This window comes from Oncorhynchus kisutch, linkage group LG14, assembly GCF_002021735.2.
Source record: "Oncorhynchus kisutch isolate 150728-3 linkage group LG14, Okis_V2, whole genome shotgun sequence".
In the NCBI taxonomy this organism is placed as follows: domain Eukaryota; kingdom Metazoa; phylum Chordata; class Actinopteri; order Salmoniformes; family Salmonidae; genus Oncorhynchus; species Oncorhynchus kisutch.
This window is the reverse complement of record NC_034187.2, coordinates 5799345-5818110: the sequence shown is the minus strand read 5'-3', so window position 1 is coordinate 5818110 and position 18766 is coordinate 5799345. Positions and strand designations below refer to the sequence as shown.

At 45.5% G+C, this 18766-nt stretch overlaps 1 protein-coding gene across 1 annotated transcript; it reads right to left on the bottom strand.

Annotated features, from left to right (window-relative positions):
• Nucleotides 1-257: 257 nt before the first annotated feature.
• Nucleotides 258-18758, bottom strand: LOC109903247 (atlastin-1). The gene is made up of 15 exons (XM_031787710.1): nucleotides 18544-18758; nucleotides 14385-14635; nucleotides 13793-13927; nucleotides 13142-13246; nucleotides 12238-12288; nucleotides 12000-12056; nucleotides 10812-10904; nucleotides 9575-9713; nucleotides 7810-7937; nucleotides 7484-7540; nucleotides 7329-7400; nucleotides 6107-6259; nucleotides 2308-2586; nucleotides 1715-1729; nucleotides 258-1041 (listed from the first exon to the last, which is right to left on the bottom strand). The coding sequence occupies exons 1-15, from the start codon at nucleotides 18575-18577 to the stop codon at nucleotides 916-918; spliced, it is 1695 nt and encodes a 564-aa protein (XP_031643570.1). The 5' UTR covers nucleotides 18578-18758; the 3' UTR covers nucleotides 258-915.
• Between the last annotated feature and the right edge of the window lie 8 nt (nucleotides 18759-18766).

Sequence of the window (18766 nt, the reverse complement as noted above, 5' to 3'; positions counted from 1 at the left end):
TCTACACTCTAACCACTAGGCTACCCTGCCACCTATACACTCTAACCACTAGGCTACCCTGCCGCCTCTACACTCTAACCACTAGGCTACCCTGCCACCTCTACACTCTAACCACTAGGCTACCCTGCCACCTATACACTCTAACCACTAGGCTACCTGCCGCCCCTACACTCTAACCACTAGGCTACCCTGCCACCTATACACTCTAACCACTAGGCTACCTGCCACCTCTACACTCTAACCACTAGGCTACCCTGCCACCTCTACACTCTAACCACTAGGCTACCCTGCCACCTATACACTCTAACCACTAGGCTACCTGCCACCCCATTTGGGACGTTTCTTATATAAAAAAAAACTAAACTCGATCAAACATCAATATACATGGACCACCAGTCAGTTACGAGGTCAGAGGTCAACTTCGATTAAACCTCTCTCCTCAAAAACGGCATAATCAGGTAAACTCCTATTCGTGAAAATCAGCAGCATTGTCTTCAGACGACAGACGGCTTCGTTTTTCTAAAATGGGAACGCGTTGCCAAACTACCAAGTTGCAGACAGCCGTTCGGCACGCAATCTGACGCAAGACAATTAAATCTGCCATAAACTATAAAATGACTCTACTGCACCCTATGTTCTCCAAATGAAGGACGATGATAAGTGAAAATCCCCATTGTTGATAGGGCAGCAACCCCAGTTCAAAGGGAGATTGTGCCACTGCCTCTGGGACATTACAATTGTCCACATTTGGATTTAAAATAGTGAACGCGTCGCTGGACTGTTCCAGCCAATACCATAGTAAAAGAGTGCCCTGCGGATGAGGATGCTTCCCACGCCTCCTCCTCTCTGTCCATCATGCTACTTAAGGAGGTACCCAGCAGTCCCTGCTGTGCTCTAGCCAATCAGGTCACCCAGTCAGTTCCTCATCCTGGTGGGTTTCTCGGGGGCCTCCGCCCCCTCTTCGGGGGCCTGGGGACCAGAGAACGCATGGTGGTACAGGTGCCCGTGATTGGCTGCAGCGTTATATAGCTTATACAGCGCCTGGAGAAATGAGAAGAGGGATCGTAACTGGCCAAGAAGAGAGGGCATTTAAATAAATCATTGTCTGAATGCTCAAGATCGTTGGGCCAAAATGTGTCTAGATACAGAAACAGTACTTCTACAGAACCTGTGAACAACAGGAGGGGAAGAGGGTGCATTTCAGACTAACCAATATTGGAATGCTCAAGATGGATACATCCAGTAGGCCTATACCATAGAGATGGACTGATACATCCAGTAGGCCTACACCATAGAGAGGGACTGATACATCCAGTAGGCCTACACCATAGAGAGGGACTGATACATCCAGTAGGCCTACACCATAGAGAGGGACTGATACATCCAGTAGGCCTACACCACAGAGATGGACTGATACATCCAGTAGGCCTACACCATAGAGATGGACTGATACATCCAGTACGCCTACACCATAGAGAGGGACTGCTACATCCAGTAGGCCTATACCATAGAGATGGACTGCTACATCCAGTAGGCCTACACCATAGAGATGGACTGATACATTCAGTGAGCCTATACCATAGAGTTGGAGAAGAAAGAGGACTTATCTTTGTATCTGTGCCATTATGGATCAACTAGTTCTATCCATCTGGAGTTCTCTTTTTATCTCTATGGCCTAAACGCTGACTGATTGAGAACACAACTCCCCACTCACCTCATTTGTGCTTCCCTGTTGCAGAACATAGAAAAACAAAAAACACAGGTCTTAGACAAATTAAAATGTAATATAAAATATTTACATGTTTGAAATGTTGTCTTCAGCTCAAACTCTTAAAAAGACAACGCGTTGCAATTATTTCCAGATTGTTCAACACAGTAAAAATGTGTTATGTCGCCACCTAGTGGTTCAGATGCTCTATCATTTACTTATACACAACATCTCTAGTTAAAACTGTGAGGATCCTTCTGGTTTAGGAGTCCATAAACTTTGAATCACTTTATGGTACACACATCGATATGATAACGCACATTGTCATAGACCGCATGTACCATGTCCATTTTTAGGACATCCTCAGCCTCAAACCTTCCTTGTCCATTTTTAGGACATCCTCAGCCTCAAACCTTCCTTGACTCATTCCTTTTCCTCCTTTGAGTCAACTCCTTCAAGAAGGAGTGAGATTTAACACAATGGATGTGGTGAGGTAGGAGACTGAGGATATCCTAAAAATGGACACCGTACCCCCTGGCTATTCACTAAAATATAGAATAAAATACAAGTTTGGGCATAGCCCAGGTGTGGGGACCTACCTGGTCCCAGAGTGCTCCAGCCACCTGGTCGATGACCTGACCCAGCTCTCGGTACTCCCCAGAGTAGCGTATGTAGGCCCAGGTACACAGGGTGATCAGCGTCAGGCCCAGTATCATATTACACACGCTGGCGATGATGTCAACCCCCACGAAGCCCGTGATCCCCGCCGCCACGTACATGATGAAGATCACCACGAACAGCGTGGCCGGGGTGCGGGCGGCATGGAAGATGTTCTTGGAGTCGTTGTGCTTGATGTACTGGTTGAACACCTCGTCCACCTGGAACAGAGTTGGTTATATGGGGATTTACCACTGTGTAACTCTAGAAATAAGGGGGGTGGTCTGATAAAGGAATGTATATGTTTAAAGTAATGACTAAAGTATTCCACCCTGAAATCATATAATTGTATGAAATGTGTCAGAGTCATAATTTAATAATGTGTGTGACTAGGCCATTGTGTTACTATTTCGCAATAGGAGCTGAGTAGAGTTGAGACAGTCAAGGCCAACTGAACTGTCGACTTGTGATCTAGCTAGGGGAGTAACTGTTAGGAATGGCTAGGCTTGCAGAAGATAATGAGAAACTGTGTGTTAGTATTGTGAAGAAAATACAGCCCACCTAAAGAGAGGTGGAGTTTCTACTGGTGTGTGTGTGTGTGTGTGTGTGTGTGTGTGTGTGTGTGTGTGTGTGATAAAAAGGATTGTGTTCTCATTATGAAGTCCGAGTACTCTCTGACATACCGTATTGATCCATTGCAGACTGGGATGTTGTCTAAATTATTCTATTAACCCGGGCCTTACAACCTCTGGGAATTGGTCAAAGCTATAGTGATTGTTGAGTTATCATCATCATCATCATCTTCGGGATTGAGAATTCTCATGACAGGGTCCATTCAATCTGCTCTGGAGATCTGCGCTACAACAGAATTCTAATTTTTAAAAAGGTCATTTCCGATTGACCCGTAGTCTTTATTTTATTTACATAATTAGACCTTTTATTTCAACAGGAAGTCAACATTGAGACAGAGGGTCTCATTTCCAGGGGAGCCCTGTGAAACACAATACACATAGACATACAATATCTACACATTTAAAACTACACATGTTGAAATACACATTTAAAACTACACATGTTGAAATACACATTTAAAACTACACATGTTGAAATACACATTTAAATCTACACACACACAAAAAAAGAAGTTACATTTCTCAGCTACTAGGTCCTCAAACACTCTAAACTACCTGTGCGGCACCAGAACATCCCATTTTAATGAGATCTGTAGATTGTTCCAGAAGTGGGCCTACTTCAAAACTAAAAGAATATTCTAAATCATTCAATTAACAAATAAATCCCTTGAACAGTATCTACACAATTCAGTGGAGACCTGAGGAACCTGAGTTCAAACCAACCCTGTGAACATGTTGTTTGGCAACTCGTGTATTTATACTTCAACAACGTAGTGGGGTTAAGTCGGAAGCTTGTGCTGTAGAGCTTTGTAAACAAAGAAGGAGTAATGAAGTGATCGACAGGACATTAATGAGAACCAGACAAACATTCCCATACAGGAAGCAGTGAGGAGTATGAAAACTGTCCCTTGTGATAAAAAAAAGATTGTGTTGTGGTTGACGGCATCCAACAGTTTAAGACGAGTGGCTGCTGCATTCCCATTAATGATGTCACCATCGTAAAGAACTGGCAAGGAAGGTTGACTTACAATCTGCTTCCTGCTGTTTAGGGAAGGATCTATTTCTATAGAATAAGCCTACCGTAACTCTCAGCTTCTTAACGAACTTAAAACATACATTTATTGTCGATCCAGAAGCCCAGCCTGGTCAGCCGTAGGGCCAATAGCATACAAAACAGTGTCATCTGCATATTGATGACTGTTACAGGTGTTTGTACGCAGACTCCGCCTTTAAAATTTCAAATCGCACTGTTAGCACGGCTCTTCAGCGCTACAGATTGAATCGAGCCCTAAACCCAGACGAAAAAGACTCTAGAGAATCTTCTTTGAAACATGCTTTATAGTCCAAGATGAGGCTTAATCTGTTTCCAGCGAACTGCCCCCCCAGAATGTTTCCAGCGAACTGCCCCCCAGAATGTTTCCAGCGAACTGCCCCCCAGAATGTTTCCAGCGAACTGCCCCCCAGAATGTTTCCAGCGAACTGCCCCCCAGAATGTTTCCAGCGAACTGCCCCCCAGAATGTTTCCAGCGAACTGCCCCCCAGAATGTTTCCAGCGCCTATCCAAGGTCTATACCCATTTTCAAAATATTCCCCCTTTTGTTGGTTTACAGCCCGAAATTAAAATGCATTAAAATATATTATTTTTGTCATTGATCTACACATCCTGCCCGACAACTTCCAAGTGAAAAACATATTCAGATTTATTTACATAAATAAAAGACATAAACATAAATAACTTGGTTGGATAAGTGTCCCCCCCCTTGTAATATTGTAATAGCAGTCCTAAATTAGCTTGGGTGTAACCAGTCACCTTTACCAATCACCAATCACCTTCACCAATCACCTTCACCAATCACCTTCACCAATCACCTTCACCAATCACCTTCACCAATCACCTTCACCAATCACCTTTACCAATCACCTTTACCAATCACCTTTACCAATCACCTTTACCAATCACCTTCACCAATCACCTTCACCAATCACCTTCACCAATCACCTTCACCAATCACTTTTACCAATCACTTTCACCAATCACTTTCACCAATCACTTTTACCAATCACCTTCACCAATCACTTTTACACACCAAGTGAATTACCATCCATCTGTATTACATTTGAGTGATTTACATGATTTCAGGATATATTCAGCAGTTCCTGTAGGTTCCCTTAGTGGGGAAGTTTAATGGGAAACAGGGTTATAACATCTTGTTTGCTTGCTGACCGCCATAATACCAAAGAAGAAGAAGAAGAAGGTTCCCTCTGCTGGGTAGTGAATTGCAAAGCAAACACTTCAACCATGAGCACCAAGGAGCGTTCAAAAGAATTCCAGGACAAAGTTGTGTTGAGTTGTGTTAAGGCCAGGCTTTTATTTCCACGACTGGTCACAGTGTGCACGTGACAACAATGTCTGCCATGTATAGTAGCGTGGCCAGAAGAAAGCCATTACTCAAGAAAGCACACCTTGAATCCTGTTTGAAGGATGAAACTAAAATTTTAAAAACACTTTAGCTATATGGCAAAAAGTTTAGTGGTATGAAGAATCAAGAACTGAACCTTTTGGCCTAAATGCAAAGCGTCACGTTTGGCGCAAATCCAACTCAATGAACACCATCCCTACTGTGAAGCATGGTGGTGGCAACACCATGTTGTGGAGAAGTTTCTGATCAGGATAGAACAGGAAATGAATGTAGCAATGTACAGAAAAGTCCTTGAGGAAAAGCTGCTGCCCTCTCTGCGAGAAAGTTGAAACTGGGCCAGAAGTTCACCTTTCAGCATGACAACGAAGCACACGGTCAAAGCTACAGTGGAGTGGCTAAGGAATAAATTACTTAGATATTGCGTGACTTGAAGATTGCTGTCCATCAACGCTCTGCCAGGAACTTGAACGAGCTTGAACAGTTTTGTTAAAAAACAAATGGTCAGAGGTGAGGAAAGTAGGTAGAGAGCTATCCCAACAACCCAAACGGAAGACAGGGATTCAGATTCCACCTGTGACAGACCACCAAAGAGGGAATTTCCTATTGGTTTAATGGTTATAAGAAATATGTTAGTTTCCCCGAGCAAGAGACAGGGGGTTCAGATCCCACCTGTGCTTCCTGTGACGTACCTCTCCCTCCAGCTGTAGCAGGTACCGTCGGCTGAACTCCTCCCCTCCCATCTTCTTGACCCCCCGAAACACCTGGAGGGCTTCCTCTCTGATGTCACTGTGTCTGGCCTGGAGCTCTGCTGGGGCCAGGAAGGGCCGGTCCCCACCACACACCTGGGGAGAGAGGAGGAGGAATGGAGGAGAGAGAGGTTGAGGAGGAGGAATGGAGGGGACAGAGAGGAGGAGGAGGAATGGAGGGGACAGAGAGGAGGAGGAGGAATGGAGGGGACAGAGAGGAGGAGGAGGAATGGAGGGGACAGAGAGGAGGAGGAGGAATGGAGGGGACAGAGAGGAGGAGGAGGAATGGAGGGGACAGAGAGGAGGAGGAGGAATGGAGGGGACAGAGAGGAGGAGGAGGAATGGAGGGGACAGAGAGGAGGAGGAGGAATGGAGGGGACAGAGGTTGAGGAGGAGGAATGGAGGGGACAGAGGTTGAGGAGGAGGAATGGAGGGGACAGAGGTTGAGGAGGAGGAATGGAGGGGAGAGAGGTTGAGGAGGAGGAATGGAGGGGAGAGAGGTTGAGGAGGAGGAATGGAGGGGAGAGAGTTTGAGGAGGAGGAATGGAGGGGAGAGAGGTTGAGGAGGAATGGAGGGGAGAGAGGAGGAATGGATGGGAGAGAGGAGGAGGAATGGAGGGGAGAGAGGAGGAGGAATGGAGGGGAGAGAGGAGGAGGAATGGAGGGGAGAGAAGTTAAGGAGGAGAAAGAGGAGGAGAGAGAAGTTAAGGAGGAGAAAGAGGAGGAGAGAGAAGTTAAGGAGGAGAAAGAGGAGGAGAGAGAAGTTAAGGAGGAGAAAGAGGAGGAGGAGGGGGGGAATGAGAATTCACTCTTCGGGAGAATGACTATTGGTCGGGGGAGGGGTGGACAACAGCAGGTCTCAGGACAACAGCAGGTCTCAGGACAACAGCAGGTCTCAGGACAACAGCAGGTCTCAGGACAACAGCAGGTCTCAGGACAACAGCAGGTCTCAGGACAACAGCAAGTCTCAGGACAACAGCAAGTCTCAGGACAACAGCAAGTCTCAGGACAACAGCAAGTCTCAGGACAACAGCAAGTCTCAGGACAACAGCAAGTCTCAGGACAACAGCAAGTCTCAGGACAACAGCAAGTCTCAGCAGCATTATAATCGGTTGGCAGCAGCATTATAATCGGAGATAAGCCCAGATAAGTCCCGCCTTGTTACCTGCTCCATCTTCTTGTTGTACAGGTCCCTGGCTGCGGCCACTGCTGCCAGGTTGTTGGCCTCTGCTGTGGCCTGAGGAACACCACACGGTTATATTCATCAGGTAATAACGCATTATAATGATGGAAGGAAGATACAACACAAGACATTGGTACCTGCAGCATGGATTTCGGGTGTGGCAGCTCCTCCCCCTGGTAGATTTTGATGTATGCCTGGGTGGTGGTGGTGGTGGGAGGGGGGGAAATCGTCATCAACAAACACCTACATTACTTAACAACAATTTCAATATCATTATTTTCACTGGTTGGTTGAAGCATTCACTCCATTGTGAATATCGGTTGATGCACATTGTTTAACCGTACCAAATTCGAGTAGCCTGGTCCCAGATCTGTTTGTGTTGTCTTGTTAACTTCTGACAACGACCAGAGAACTTACAAACAGATCTGGGACCAGGCAAAAAAATCGAAGACCCCCCCAGGACCTTGAAGTACTCCAGCAGGCCTCTGCAGGTGATGTTGCTGCCGTTGATCTCCTTGACATCCAGGTTCTTGGGACTCAGCAGCCACGGGACCAGGATCTGCAGGTTGTTGATGAACTCACGGTCGATCTCTGCACACGGGTTAGGGAGAAGTGAGATTAGGAAAAGGGTAGGTACGTAACCATGTTTCCTGCCTCGAGCTGGGCTTGAACCAGCGACCCTTTGCATTAACCAAGTAGGAGGACTAAACAAAAAACACACTTCCTGTCATGTGACAATTTCAGTCATGTTCCTGTAAAATGAAAATCGCATCAAAGGAACATCTAACTTTAATTATGATTTACCTTTGTTTAACTAGGCAAGTTAGCTAAGAACAAATTCTTATTTACAATGACGGCCTAGCCGGGGAACAGTGGGTTAACTGCCTTGTTCAGGTGCAGAATGACAGATTTTTACCTTGTCAGCTCAGGGATTCGATCCAACAACCCGGTTACTGGCACAACGCTTTAAGCACTAGGCTACCTGCCGCCTCAAACTATAGTGTGCTGTGTGCATTAAATTCATCAATGGGATTAGTCTGTTGTGTTTTGTCACCCCAAAGTGTGTTTAAATTCATCAATGGGATTAGTCTGATGTTGTCACCACTCCTACCGAAGGTGGCTCCCCTTCCCGTTCGGGTGACGCTCGGCGGTCGTCGTCACCGGCCTACTAGCTGCCACTGATTCTTTTCCTCCCCCTTCTTGTCTGTTTATTAGTTACACCTGTTGTTAATTAGGTTTATTAGTTGGGCTTTATTAGCCAGCCGGCCCACCTGCTGGGTGTGCGGGATCGTTTTATGTGTACTCTTTGTACACGCATGTATGTCACGGTTGTTCGTGTACGTGAGCTGTGTTTTGGGGCTGTTTTTAATCCCCCGTGTTTTGGGGCAGTTTTTAATCCCCCGTGTTTTGGGGCAGTTTTTAATCCCGTGTTTTGGGGCTGTTTTTAATCCCCCGTTTTGGGGCTGTTTTTAATCCCCCGTTTTGGGGCTGTTTTTAATCCCCCGTTTTGGGGCTGTTTTTAATCCCCCGTTTTGGGGCTGTTTTTAATCCCCCGTTTTGGGGCTGTTTTTAATCCCCCGTTTTGGGGCTGTTTTTAATCCCCCGTTTTGGGGCTGTTTTTAATCCCCCGTTTTGGGGCTGTTTTTAATCCCCCGTTTTGGGGCTGTTTTTAATCCCCCGTTTTGGGGCTGTTTTTAATCCCCCGTGTTGGGGCTGTTTTTAATCCCCCGTGTTTTGGGGCTGTTTTTAATCCCCCGTGTTTTGGGGCTGTTTTTAATCCCCCGTGTTTTGGGGCTGTTTTTAATCCCCCGTGTTTTGGGGCTGTTTTTAATCCCCCGTGTTTTGGGGCTGTTTTTAATCCCCCGTGTTTTGGGGCTGTTTTTAATCCCCCGTGTTTTGGGGCTGTTTTTAATCCCCCGTGTTTTGGGGCTGTTTTTAATCCCCCGTGTTTTGGGGCTGTTTTTAATCCCCCGTGTTTTGGGGCTGTTTTAGTTCCCCTGTGTTTTGGGGCATTTGTTTTGAGTGGCGTCTGTTTTCACCTGGTCGGTGAATAAAGAAGTAGCGCTACTCTGAACTCTCTGTCTCCTGCGTCTGACTCCTTCCTCCACTACACCCCGGGCATTACAGTTATGTTTAAATTCATCAATGGGATGAGTCTGTTGTTTTGTCATCACAAAGTGTGTTTTGTTTGTTTTAAGACCACCACAATGACGAAATATGTATTGTACCTTTGAGTCTGCCATCGAAGTTGGGGTTGGTGGCCACTTTGAGTCCGGGGTGGGGCATCAGGAAGCAGGAGATGTTGGTGAAGCAGGAGTGGATGTGTTTACGGACGTTCTGCAGCTCCTCGTGTTGGTTCTCTGAGATCTACAACACAGAACCACAGACACAGTCAACCACAGACACAGAACCACAGACACAGAACCACAGACACAACCAGACACACAACCACAAACAGTCAACCACAGACACACAACCACAGAACCACAGACACAAACAGTCAACCACAGACACACAACCACAGAACCACAGACACAAACAGTCAACCACAGACACACAACCACAGAACCACAGACACACAACAGTCAACCACAGACACACAACCACAGAACCACAGACACAAACACAAGCTCAGTTGGTAACAGGGTACTGCTACCACATCCAAGGTCATGGGTTCAATTCCTGCAGAGGATTAGAGGGATCTGTATGTTTGTTTGGATTAAAGTGTCTTCTTAAATTACTATTATCATCATAATCATTGTTATTATAAATCGTTATTAATTGTATCATTATTATTATAATACTCTTTATTTGTATTATGATCATCATCATAATCATTATTATCATCATTATCATTTATCATTATTAGCATTATTATCAGTAGCATTATCATCATTATCATTTATCATTATTATCATCATTATCATTTATCATTATTAGCATTATTATCAGTAACGTTATTATCATTATCGTTTATCATTATTAGCATTATTATCATTTATCATTATTAGCATTATTAGCATTATCATCATCATTACTGGTATTATCAGTATCATTACAATTATCATTACCCGTATTATCATCATCATTATCATTATCGGTATTATCATCATTGCCGGTATTATCAGTAGCATTATTATCATTGTCAGTATTATCATCATTACCATTATCATTATTATCATCATTATTATCATTATCGGTATTCTCATCATTACCAGTTATCTGTATCATTATCGGTATTATCATCATTGGCATTATCATTATCATCATTGACATTATCATTATTGTCATCATTGACATTATCATTATTATTGGTATTATCAGTATCATTATTATAACTAACATGATCATGTCACATAAATAGCAGCCTTTTAGTTTCTGGTAACAACACTGTGTTAATATAACTCTTGTTGTTGTTATCTTTATGTGAACCACTAGAATCATTGTTCATCGGTGACCTCTGACCTTGAGTCTTTTCTCCAGGAACTTCATGCCTCCTTCCTGCCCGTAGCCGAACTCATAGGGAAAACTCCAGTCCCGGACCAGGAATATCATGGACTGGAACAATACAGACATGGCTTCACTAAGTTACGGCGCAGTGGCAAAGCATTAGCAAGGAAAGTCTCTGACAGCAAGAAGCTACCAAAGTAAATAGGACCTAAATAATTCCTGGTCTGGTGAATCAGCCTTGTTAAACCAGCCTGAGGTAAACCGGCCTTCTGGTAAACTCAATCATCTTGGTAAACCAGCCTGAGGTAAACTCAATCATCTTGGTAAACCAGCCTGAGGTAAACTCAATCATCTTGGTAAACCAGCCTGAGGTAAACTCAATCATCTTGGTAAACCAGCCTGAGGTAAACTCAATCATCTTGGTAAACCAGCCTGAGGTAAACTCAATCATCTTGGTAAACCAGCCTGAGGTAAACTCAATCATCTTGGTAAACCAGTCTGAGGTAAACCAGCCTTCTGGTAAACTCAATCATCTTGGTAAACCAGCCTGAGGTAAACTCAATCATCTTGGTAAACCGGCCTTCTGGTAAACTCAATCATCTTGGTAAACCAGCCTGAGGTAAACTCAATCATCTTGGTAAACCAGCCTGAGGTAAACTCAATCATCTTGGTAAACCAGCCTGAGGTAAACTCAATCATCTTGGTAAACCAGCCTGAGGTAAACTCAATCATCTTGGTAAACCAGCCTGAGGTAAACTCAATCATCTTGGTAAACCAGCCTGAGGTAAACTCAATCATCTTGGTAAACCAGCCTGAGGTAAACTCAATCATCTTGGTAAACCAGCCTGAGGTAAACTCAATCATCTTGGTAAACCAGCCTGAGGTAAACTCAATCATCTTGGTAAACCAGTCTGAGGTAAACCAGCCTTCTGGTAAACTGAATCATCTTGGTAAACCAGCCTGAGGTAAACCAGTCTTCTGGTAAACTGAATCATCTTGGTAAACCAGTCTGAGGTAAACCAGTCTTCTAGTAAACTGAATCATCTTGGTAAACCACCCTGATCTCGCGAGCTCACATTCTGTTTCATGAACATCAGCGCAGTGGTCAGTCTGGATGCACAAGCCTCTAAAACGGAATAACAGTTGTCAGTCTGGATGCACAAGCCTCTAAAACGGAATAACAGGAAGGAGAGAATGTCCTACCTGGAATGGTTTAAGGAAAGTTTCCTCCATAGCGAGTCTGCCATACTCAGTGAAGAGCTACAAAACAACACAAAGAGAGAGGAGAAGAAAGAGAACAACAACAAAATCAACATTGATCACAATCAGGAGTTTTAAAAGTATGAAGAAAAACAGCAAATTTTTTGAGTTGTCATCTATCTGAATGTCTCCACAGGGAAAGACCTCAGTGATATTGTAGGTGATGTAATCTCTACTGTACCTGCAAGTGTTGAAGATCATCCTCCTGGACATTCTGGGAGATGTTGTACACCTGCGAAACGAGATTCAACTTTTCTACTCCAACATGTTTTCGTCACAGAAGATCTACCGTTGTCGAGGTCTCTAAACAATGTCATTATTCATGTTCAAAGACAGTGGGGTCGTTAGGGGCCAAAGCCACTGTATCTGTTAAGACAGTGGGGTCGTTAGGGGCCAAAGCCACCGTATCTGTTAAGACAGTGGGGTCGTTAGGGGCCAAAGCCACTGTATCTGTTAAGACAGTGGGGTCGTTAGGGGCCAAAGCCACCGTATCTGTTAAGACAGTGGGGTCGTTAGGGGCCAAAGCCACCGTATCTGTTAAGACAGTGGGGTCGTTAGGGGCCAAAGCCACCGTATCTGTTAAGACAGTGGGGTCGTTAGGGGCCAAAGCCACCGTATCTGTTAAGACAGTGGGGTCGTTAGGGGCCAAAGCCACCGTATCTGTTAAGACAGTGGGGTCGTTAGGGGCCAAAGCCACCGTATCTGTTAAGACAGTGGGTTCGTTAGGGGCCAAAGCCACTGTATCTGTTAAGACAGTGGGGTCGTTAGGGGCCAAAGCCACTGTATCTGTTAAGACAGTGGGGTCGTTAGGGGCCAAAGCCACCGTATCTGTTAAGACAGTGGGGTCGTTAGGGGCCAAAGCCACCGTATCTGTTAAGACAGTGGGTTCGTTAGGGGCCAAAGCCACCGTATCTGTTAAGACAGTGGGGTCGTTAGGGGCCAAAGCCACCGTATCTGTTAAGACAGTGGGGTCGTTAGGGGCCAAAGCCACTGTATCTGTTAAGACAGTGGGGTCGTTAGGGGCCAAAGCCACCGTATCTGTTAAGACAGTGGGGTCGTTAGGGGCCAAAGCCACTGTTTTGTACCTGCATGGAGCTGATCATAGTGCTTAGTGCAAACACAGTAGCTGAATCCCTCAACGTTGACTGGCTGTCGAACGTTCCCTGGGTGTCCATCAGTAGAACAGCCACCTGAAGGACGAGATAGGAGAACAGAACTCTTCATCCGTGTTAATGATATTACAGTTTAACTGGAGAGACAAAACTGAAGATTAACAAGTTCATTTCCTGCCATTCTACACATTTTGCCATGGGGTGGAGAGAAATATTTGCATAATTACTACAAGTTTAGATAGCTGGCCGCTAGATTAATTTACCAATCAAAAACATGTTGATGATACGAGCTAATTAAGTGACTGACATAACAAGAGAAAACCTGCTGATGCACAACCACATTTAGAAATTACACCTGGTGGTTTCTACTATTATAACTCATTATAACAGTAAGTTGAGACCCCGACTGAGTTCTGTTGAGTGGGCTCATCCCTGATTTAAGATGGACCAACAAACATCTGTAAATATCACAGATTGGGTCTCTAACTGTAGTCGTTATACAGAATCTACCCATGGGGCTCTGAGTCAAAAGTAGTGCACTATGTAGGGATTAGGGTCTAAAGTAGTGCACTATATAGGAAATAGGGGCCCATTTGGGACAGGTCAAAGGTGAGGATCTGATACCTTCCGTCCATCTGGCTTGTCCACCAGGAACACTTCGCTCCAGATCTGAATGCCGGTGGTCTCCCTCTCAGATCCACCCCTCCAGGAGAACCCTATCAGAGGCTCCTCTGCCTCCCCCAGCCACTCTTCAGACGCCTGGGGACCATTAGATTAGATACAGACTAATTCAGGAGAGAAATACAACACAGATCGAAGCTTCTTGGACCAATCCTGCTGCTACCATATTAGTCACAAACTTTACAACAACAGTAAGATGCATCATAACCTTAATCATCACATTATATCAATGCAGCAAACAGTGACGCAACGTTTAATTACAGACTGTCTCTTACATGCTGAGGGATGGGTCACAGCCGGGTCAAGAGATATGAACACAAGACAATTCCAAAAGCCAGGTGTGACAGGCGTCATTTAACAGTGTTGCTTCCTTCCTCTGGACCTCTGTCTCACAAACACAAGTGACCTTCCTAATATCTTAGCCAACTTCGCCACTAAAAAGATAGCATTTCGGCAGCACGGATGGAAACATTTCAAGCTGAGTAGTGAGGTTACCAATCCCCATCATTTACACAAGCATGACCTTTGAACTCACCTGGCTGTACATGTAACGCAGCATGAAGTCCATGAGGAAGGACTTGCCCTTGCGGAACGCCCCGGCCACAGATATGGCTACCACTTCCCTGTTGTGGACCTCTTCGGCCAATAGGATCCGACTCAGCGCCACCTCGTCCAACTCAAAGGTGTGGTCGTCCTTGACAACAAGCACCTGGATGGGCCGCGCCCTTCCATCAGGCTCCTCCTCCTCTGAGCTCCAGTCGTAGGTGGCTTTGTCTGTGAAGGACCCTGTCACATGACAAGAGAGGTACAAATTAAAAAATGTTGCACATCCCATAATTCTCTCAAGTACATCTGAAATGGCTCCCTATTTTCTTATGTAGTGCATAGTATAGTGTACTTTTGACCAGAGATCTAAGAGCCCAATATAGTGCACTACCCTATGGGTCCTGTTCAAAAGTAGTGCACTAAATAGGGAATAGGGTGTCATTTGGGACACCGACTCACACTCTAATACTCCCCAATGATTTATATTGGGGAACCAATGTTTCAGCACCCAGTACCTTCCTCAGGGGTTAAAGGGAAAATGGAGACAGACTTAACGGCCAATATCCAGAGGGAGAAGGAATCAACTGCAGAAAGATGATGTCATCAAAGCGCACCGTTTTTGTTTGTTTGTTTGTTGTGAATTGAATTCAAATCTGGATGTGTCAATAACTTTTTCATAATGACAAGTAGTGTTAAAGGCTTGTTAATACCATAACGGCTATCCTTCCCCCCGTGGTTAACAGATCGGTATCATCTGCCATCTCCCCCCCGGTGGTTACCAGATCCGTATCATCTGCCACCCCCCCCCGGTGGTTAACAGATCGGTATCATCTGCCATCCCCCCCCCCCGGTGGTTAACAGATCGGTATCATCTGCCCCCCCGTGGTTAACAGATCGGTATAGTCTGCTATCTCCCCCCCGGTGGTTAACAGATCAGTATCATCTGCCATCTCACCCCCCCGGTGGTTAACAGATCGGTATCATCTGCCATCTCACCCCCCCCCCGTGGTTAACAGATCAGTATCATCTGCCATCTCACCCCCCCCGGTGGTTAACAGATCGGTATCATCTGCCCCCCCGTGGTTAACAGATCGGTATCATCTGCCATCTCCCCCCCCGGTGGCTAACAGATCGGTATCATCTGCCCCCCCATGGTTAACAGATCGGTATCATCTGCTATCCCCCCCCCCCCGGTGGTTAACAAATCAGTATCATCCCCCCCCCCCCCCCGGTGGTTAACAGATCGGTATCATCTGCCATCTCCCCCCCCCGGTGGTTAACATATCGGTATCATCTGCCATCTACCCCCCCCCCCCCCCCGGTGGTTAACAGATAGGTATCATCTGCTATCTCCCCCGGTGGTTAACAGATCAGTATCATCTGCTATCTCCCCCGGTGGTTAACAGATCAGTATCATCTGCTATCTCCCCCAGTGGTTAACAGATCAGTATCATCTGCTATCTCCCCCGGTGGTTAACAGATCAGTATCATCTGCTATCTCCCCCAGTGGTTAACAGATCAGTATCATCTGCTATCTCCCCCGGTGGTTAACAGATCAGTATCATCTGCTATCTCCCCCGGTGGTTAACAGATCAGTATCATCTGCTATCTCCCCCGGTGGTTAACAGATCAGTATCACCTGCTATCTCCCCCGGTGGTTAACAGATCAGTATCATCTGCTATCTCCCCCGGTGGTTAACAGATCAGTATCATCTGCTATCTCCCCCGGTGGTTAACAGATCAGTATCATCTCATCACAAATAAAAATCTGCATCCCAAATGGCACCCTATTCCATATATAGAGCGGGCCCTGGTCAAAAGTAGTGCACTATGTAGGGAATAGAGTGCCATTTGAGACACATGCATACTGTAGCTGAGCGAGACGTTAAATCCAGTAATGATTCAAGTTAAGCATTGGTTCAGAACAGAGGATGTGGTTTGAGAAAGAGAGAGAGAGCGACATAGAGAGAGGGAGAGACAGAGAGAGAGGGAGAGACAGAGAGAGAGGGAGAGACAGAGAGAGGGAGAGACAGAGAGAGGGAGAGACAGAGACAGAGAGAGACAGAGACAGCGAGAGAGAGCGAGAGAGAGAGACAGCGAGAGAGAGACAGCGAGAGAGGGAGACAGCGAGAGAGGGAGACAGCGAGAGAGGGAGACAGCGAGAGACGGAGACAGCGAGAGACGGAGACAGCGAGAGACAGAGACAGCGAGAGACAGAGACAGAGAGAGGGAGACAGCGACAGAGAGAGAGAGAGGGAGAGACAGCGACAGAGAGAGAGAGAGAGAGAGACAGAGAGAGAGACAGAGACATAGAGAGACAGACAGAGAGAGAGACAGAGAGAGAAACAGAGAGAGAGAAACAGAGAGAGAGAGAGACAGAGACAGAGAGAGAGAGACAGAGAGAGAGAGACAGAGAGAGAGAAACAGAGAGCTTTCCTTTCCAGGAAGGCAGTGACTCAGTCTGCCTCTTCACAGTCTCCAGAGGCCTAATGGCTGTGTAGGCCGCAAAATCCTAGCTAGTCTGCTAACAAGGAGAAGACTGAGGAGCACACAGTCACGATATAGTGGAATTATTTTCTCCCCTTGAAGTAATGTGTTGTGTTAGCAGGCTGTTAACACACAGAAGAGTTGATAGATGGACTGGCCTACTGTCTAAGAATATATCTTATCACCCACAACACTCCAAGCTCCATCTCTGAATTTGTATAAGATGACATAATAATAAACATAGCAAATCTCTTTAATACAAGAACGGACTAATACTGTAGGTGATAAAGGAAGAGACCATTTTGGGACATTAAAAACAGAACACAGAACACAGTTAATCATGTAAAACAGTCCTGTCATCCTATGTTTCTCTGGTCTGGAGTCATTTATTTATTCTCACACAACAAAAAAAAACAGGTGAAGGTCACATCCCAAATGGCACACTATTATGTAGTGCACTATATAGGGAATAGAGTGCCATTTGAGACATATGCCCTTGGTCAAAAGTAGTGCACTATATAGGGAATATAGTGCCATTTGAGACATATGCCCCTGGTCAAAAGTAGTGCACTATATAGGGAATAGAGTGCCATTTGAGACATATGCCCTTGGTCAAAAGTAGTGCACTATATAGGGAATAGGGTGTCATTTGGGACATAATCCCAACTTCCAAACTAGCTGCTCATTGACTCCTGCTACAGAGCAGCTTCAGACATCAGCAGAGTCTAGGTCTACTCTGTACATGTACTGGGCCAATGCTCATTGCTGCTCAACTCTCTTTAAATAATAGAACAACAACATTCGGTGTCACTCTATAGCTTCCAACCCAGTCATTCTAGCTATCACAATAGGCTACCTTATGTTGAGTGCCCGACGGCTCTTAGTATAGACGATACAGCAGGGTTCTGTTGACGTCTACGGCTCTTAGTATGTCTAATGATGACGGCGTTAAAACAAGATCGTTTTAACTATGTGATAATAGACCCAAATGGTATGGCACAATTGGTGTTTATCAAACAGATATGAGATGAACACCAATCAGAAACCAGAGACATACATACAGTAGCTGAGTGAAATGTAATGCTAAGGATGATGCCATCTGTTTGCCTCAGGTCCACCCATACCCTCTATAGCTAAACCCATAGCCCCTATAGCCGCCCCGCCTTAACAGGTATTTGTGTAAGGGCCTAGTCCTGTAAATCAAATCTCTCTAACACTGGTTCATTCTAGCGTTGTTTTTATTGCTCTCGGTCGTTGATCTGTGCGGTAATCATTCTAAAGGGTGCGGGGATGGGGATGCTCAGACAGACGATCCACTGGCCTGTAGACTAAAGTGAATAGAATAGACGCTTGGCCTGGGTTTATATTAGTTGATCAGCTGAACGGGGCTTGGTTTGAGTCTGGTCCAGGCCAGCGTTTTTGCGATTGTTGTGCATTCAATAGATGTAATGGTTTGTTCTGACAACAACACGCAAATTACAACGCCTGCCCCATCATTATTCATGCACAAACATCTGATCAGCTGCATTGCTGAGACTCTCCCATAGCCTGGGCTACATTAAATAGGCTAAATAGCGCACCTCTTTTTTTAAATCTTTTTTTTATGTGCGTCTACAAGAGGAGAAATTTAGTCATCTTCATCTTAATGATTAACCACTCACCCCAGCTGTCTCTGTCTTTACGGTTTCTCGCCATGTCTTTCTGTTTTGACTGTACGTGAGAACCTACGCGGCTGTCATGTAGACACGGGAACTAAAGGGAGGACCTCTTCCAAACCGACACCGAGGAGGATGCTCATCGAAGAGAGGACGCTGAAGCCGACGGGGAGTTGGGTGTGCAGTATTTCTATAAATTGCAAGGAGGAGGAGGAGGAGGAGGAGGGGG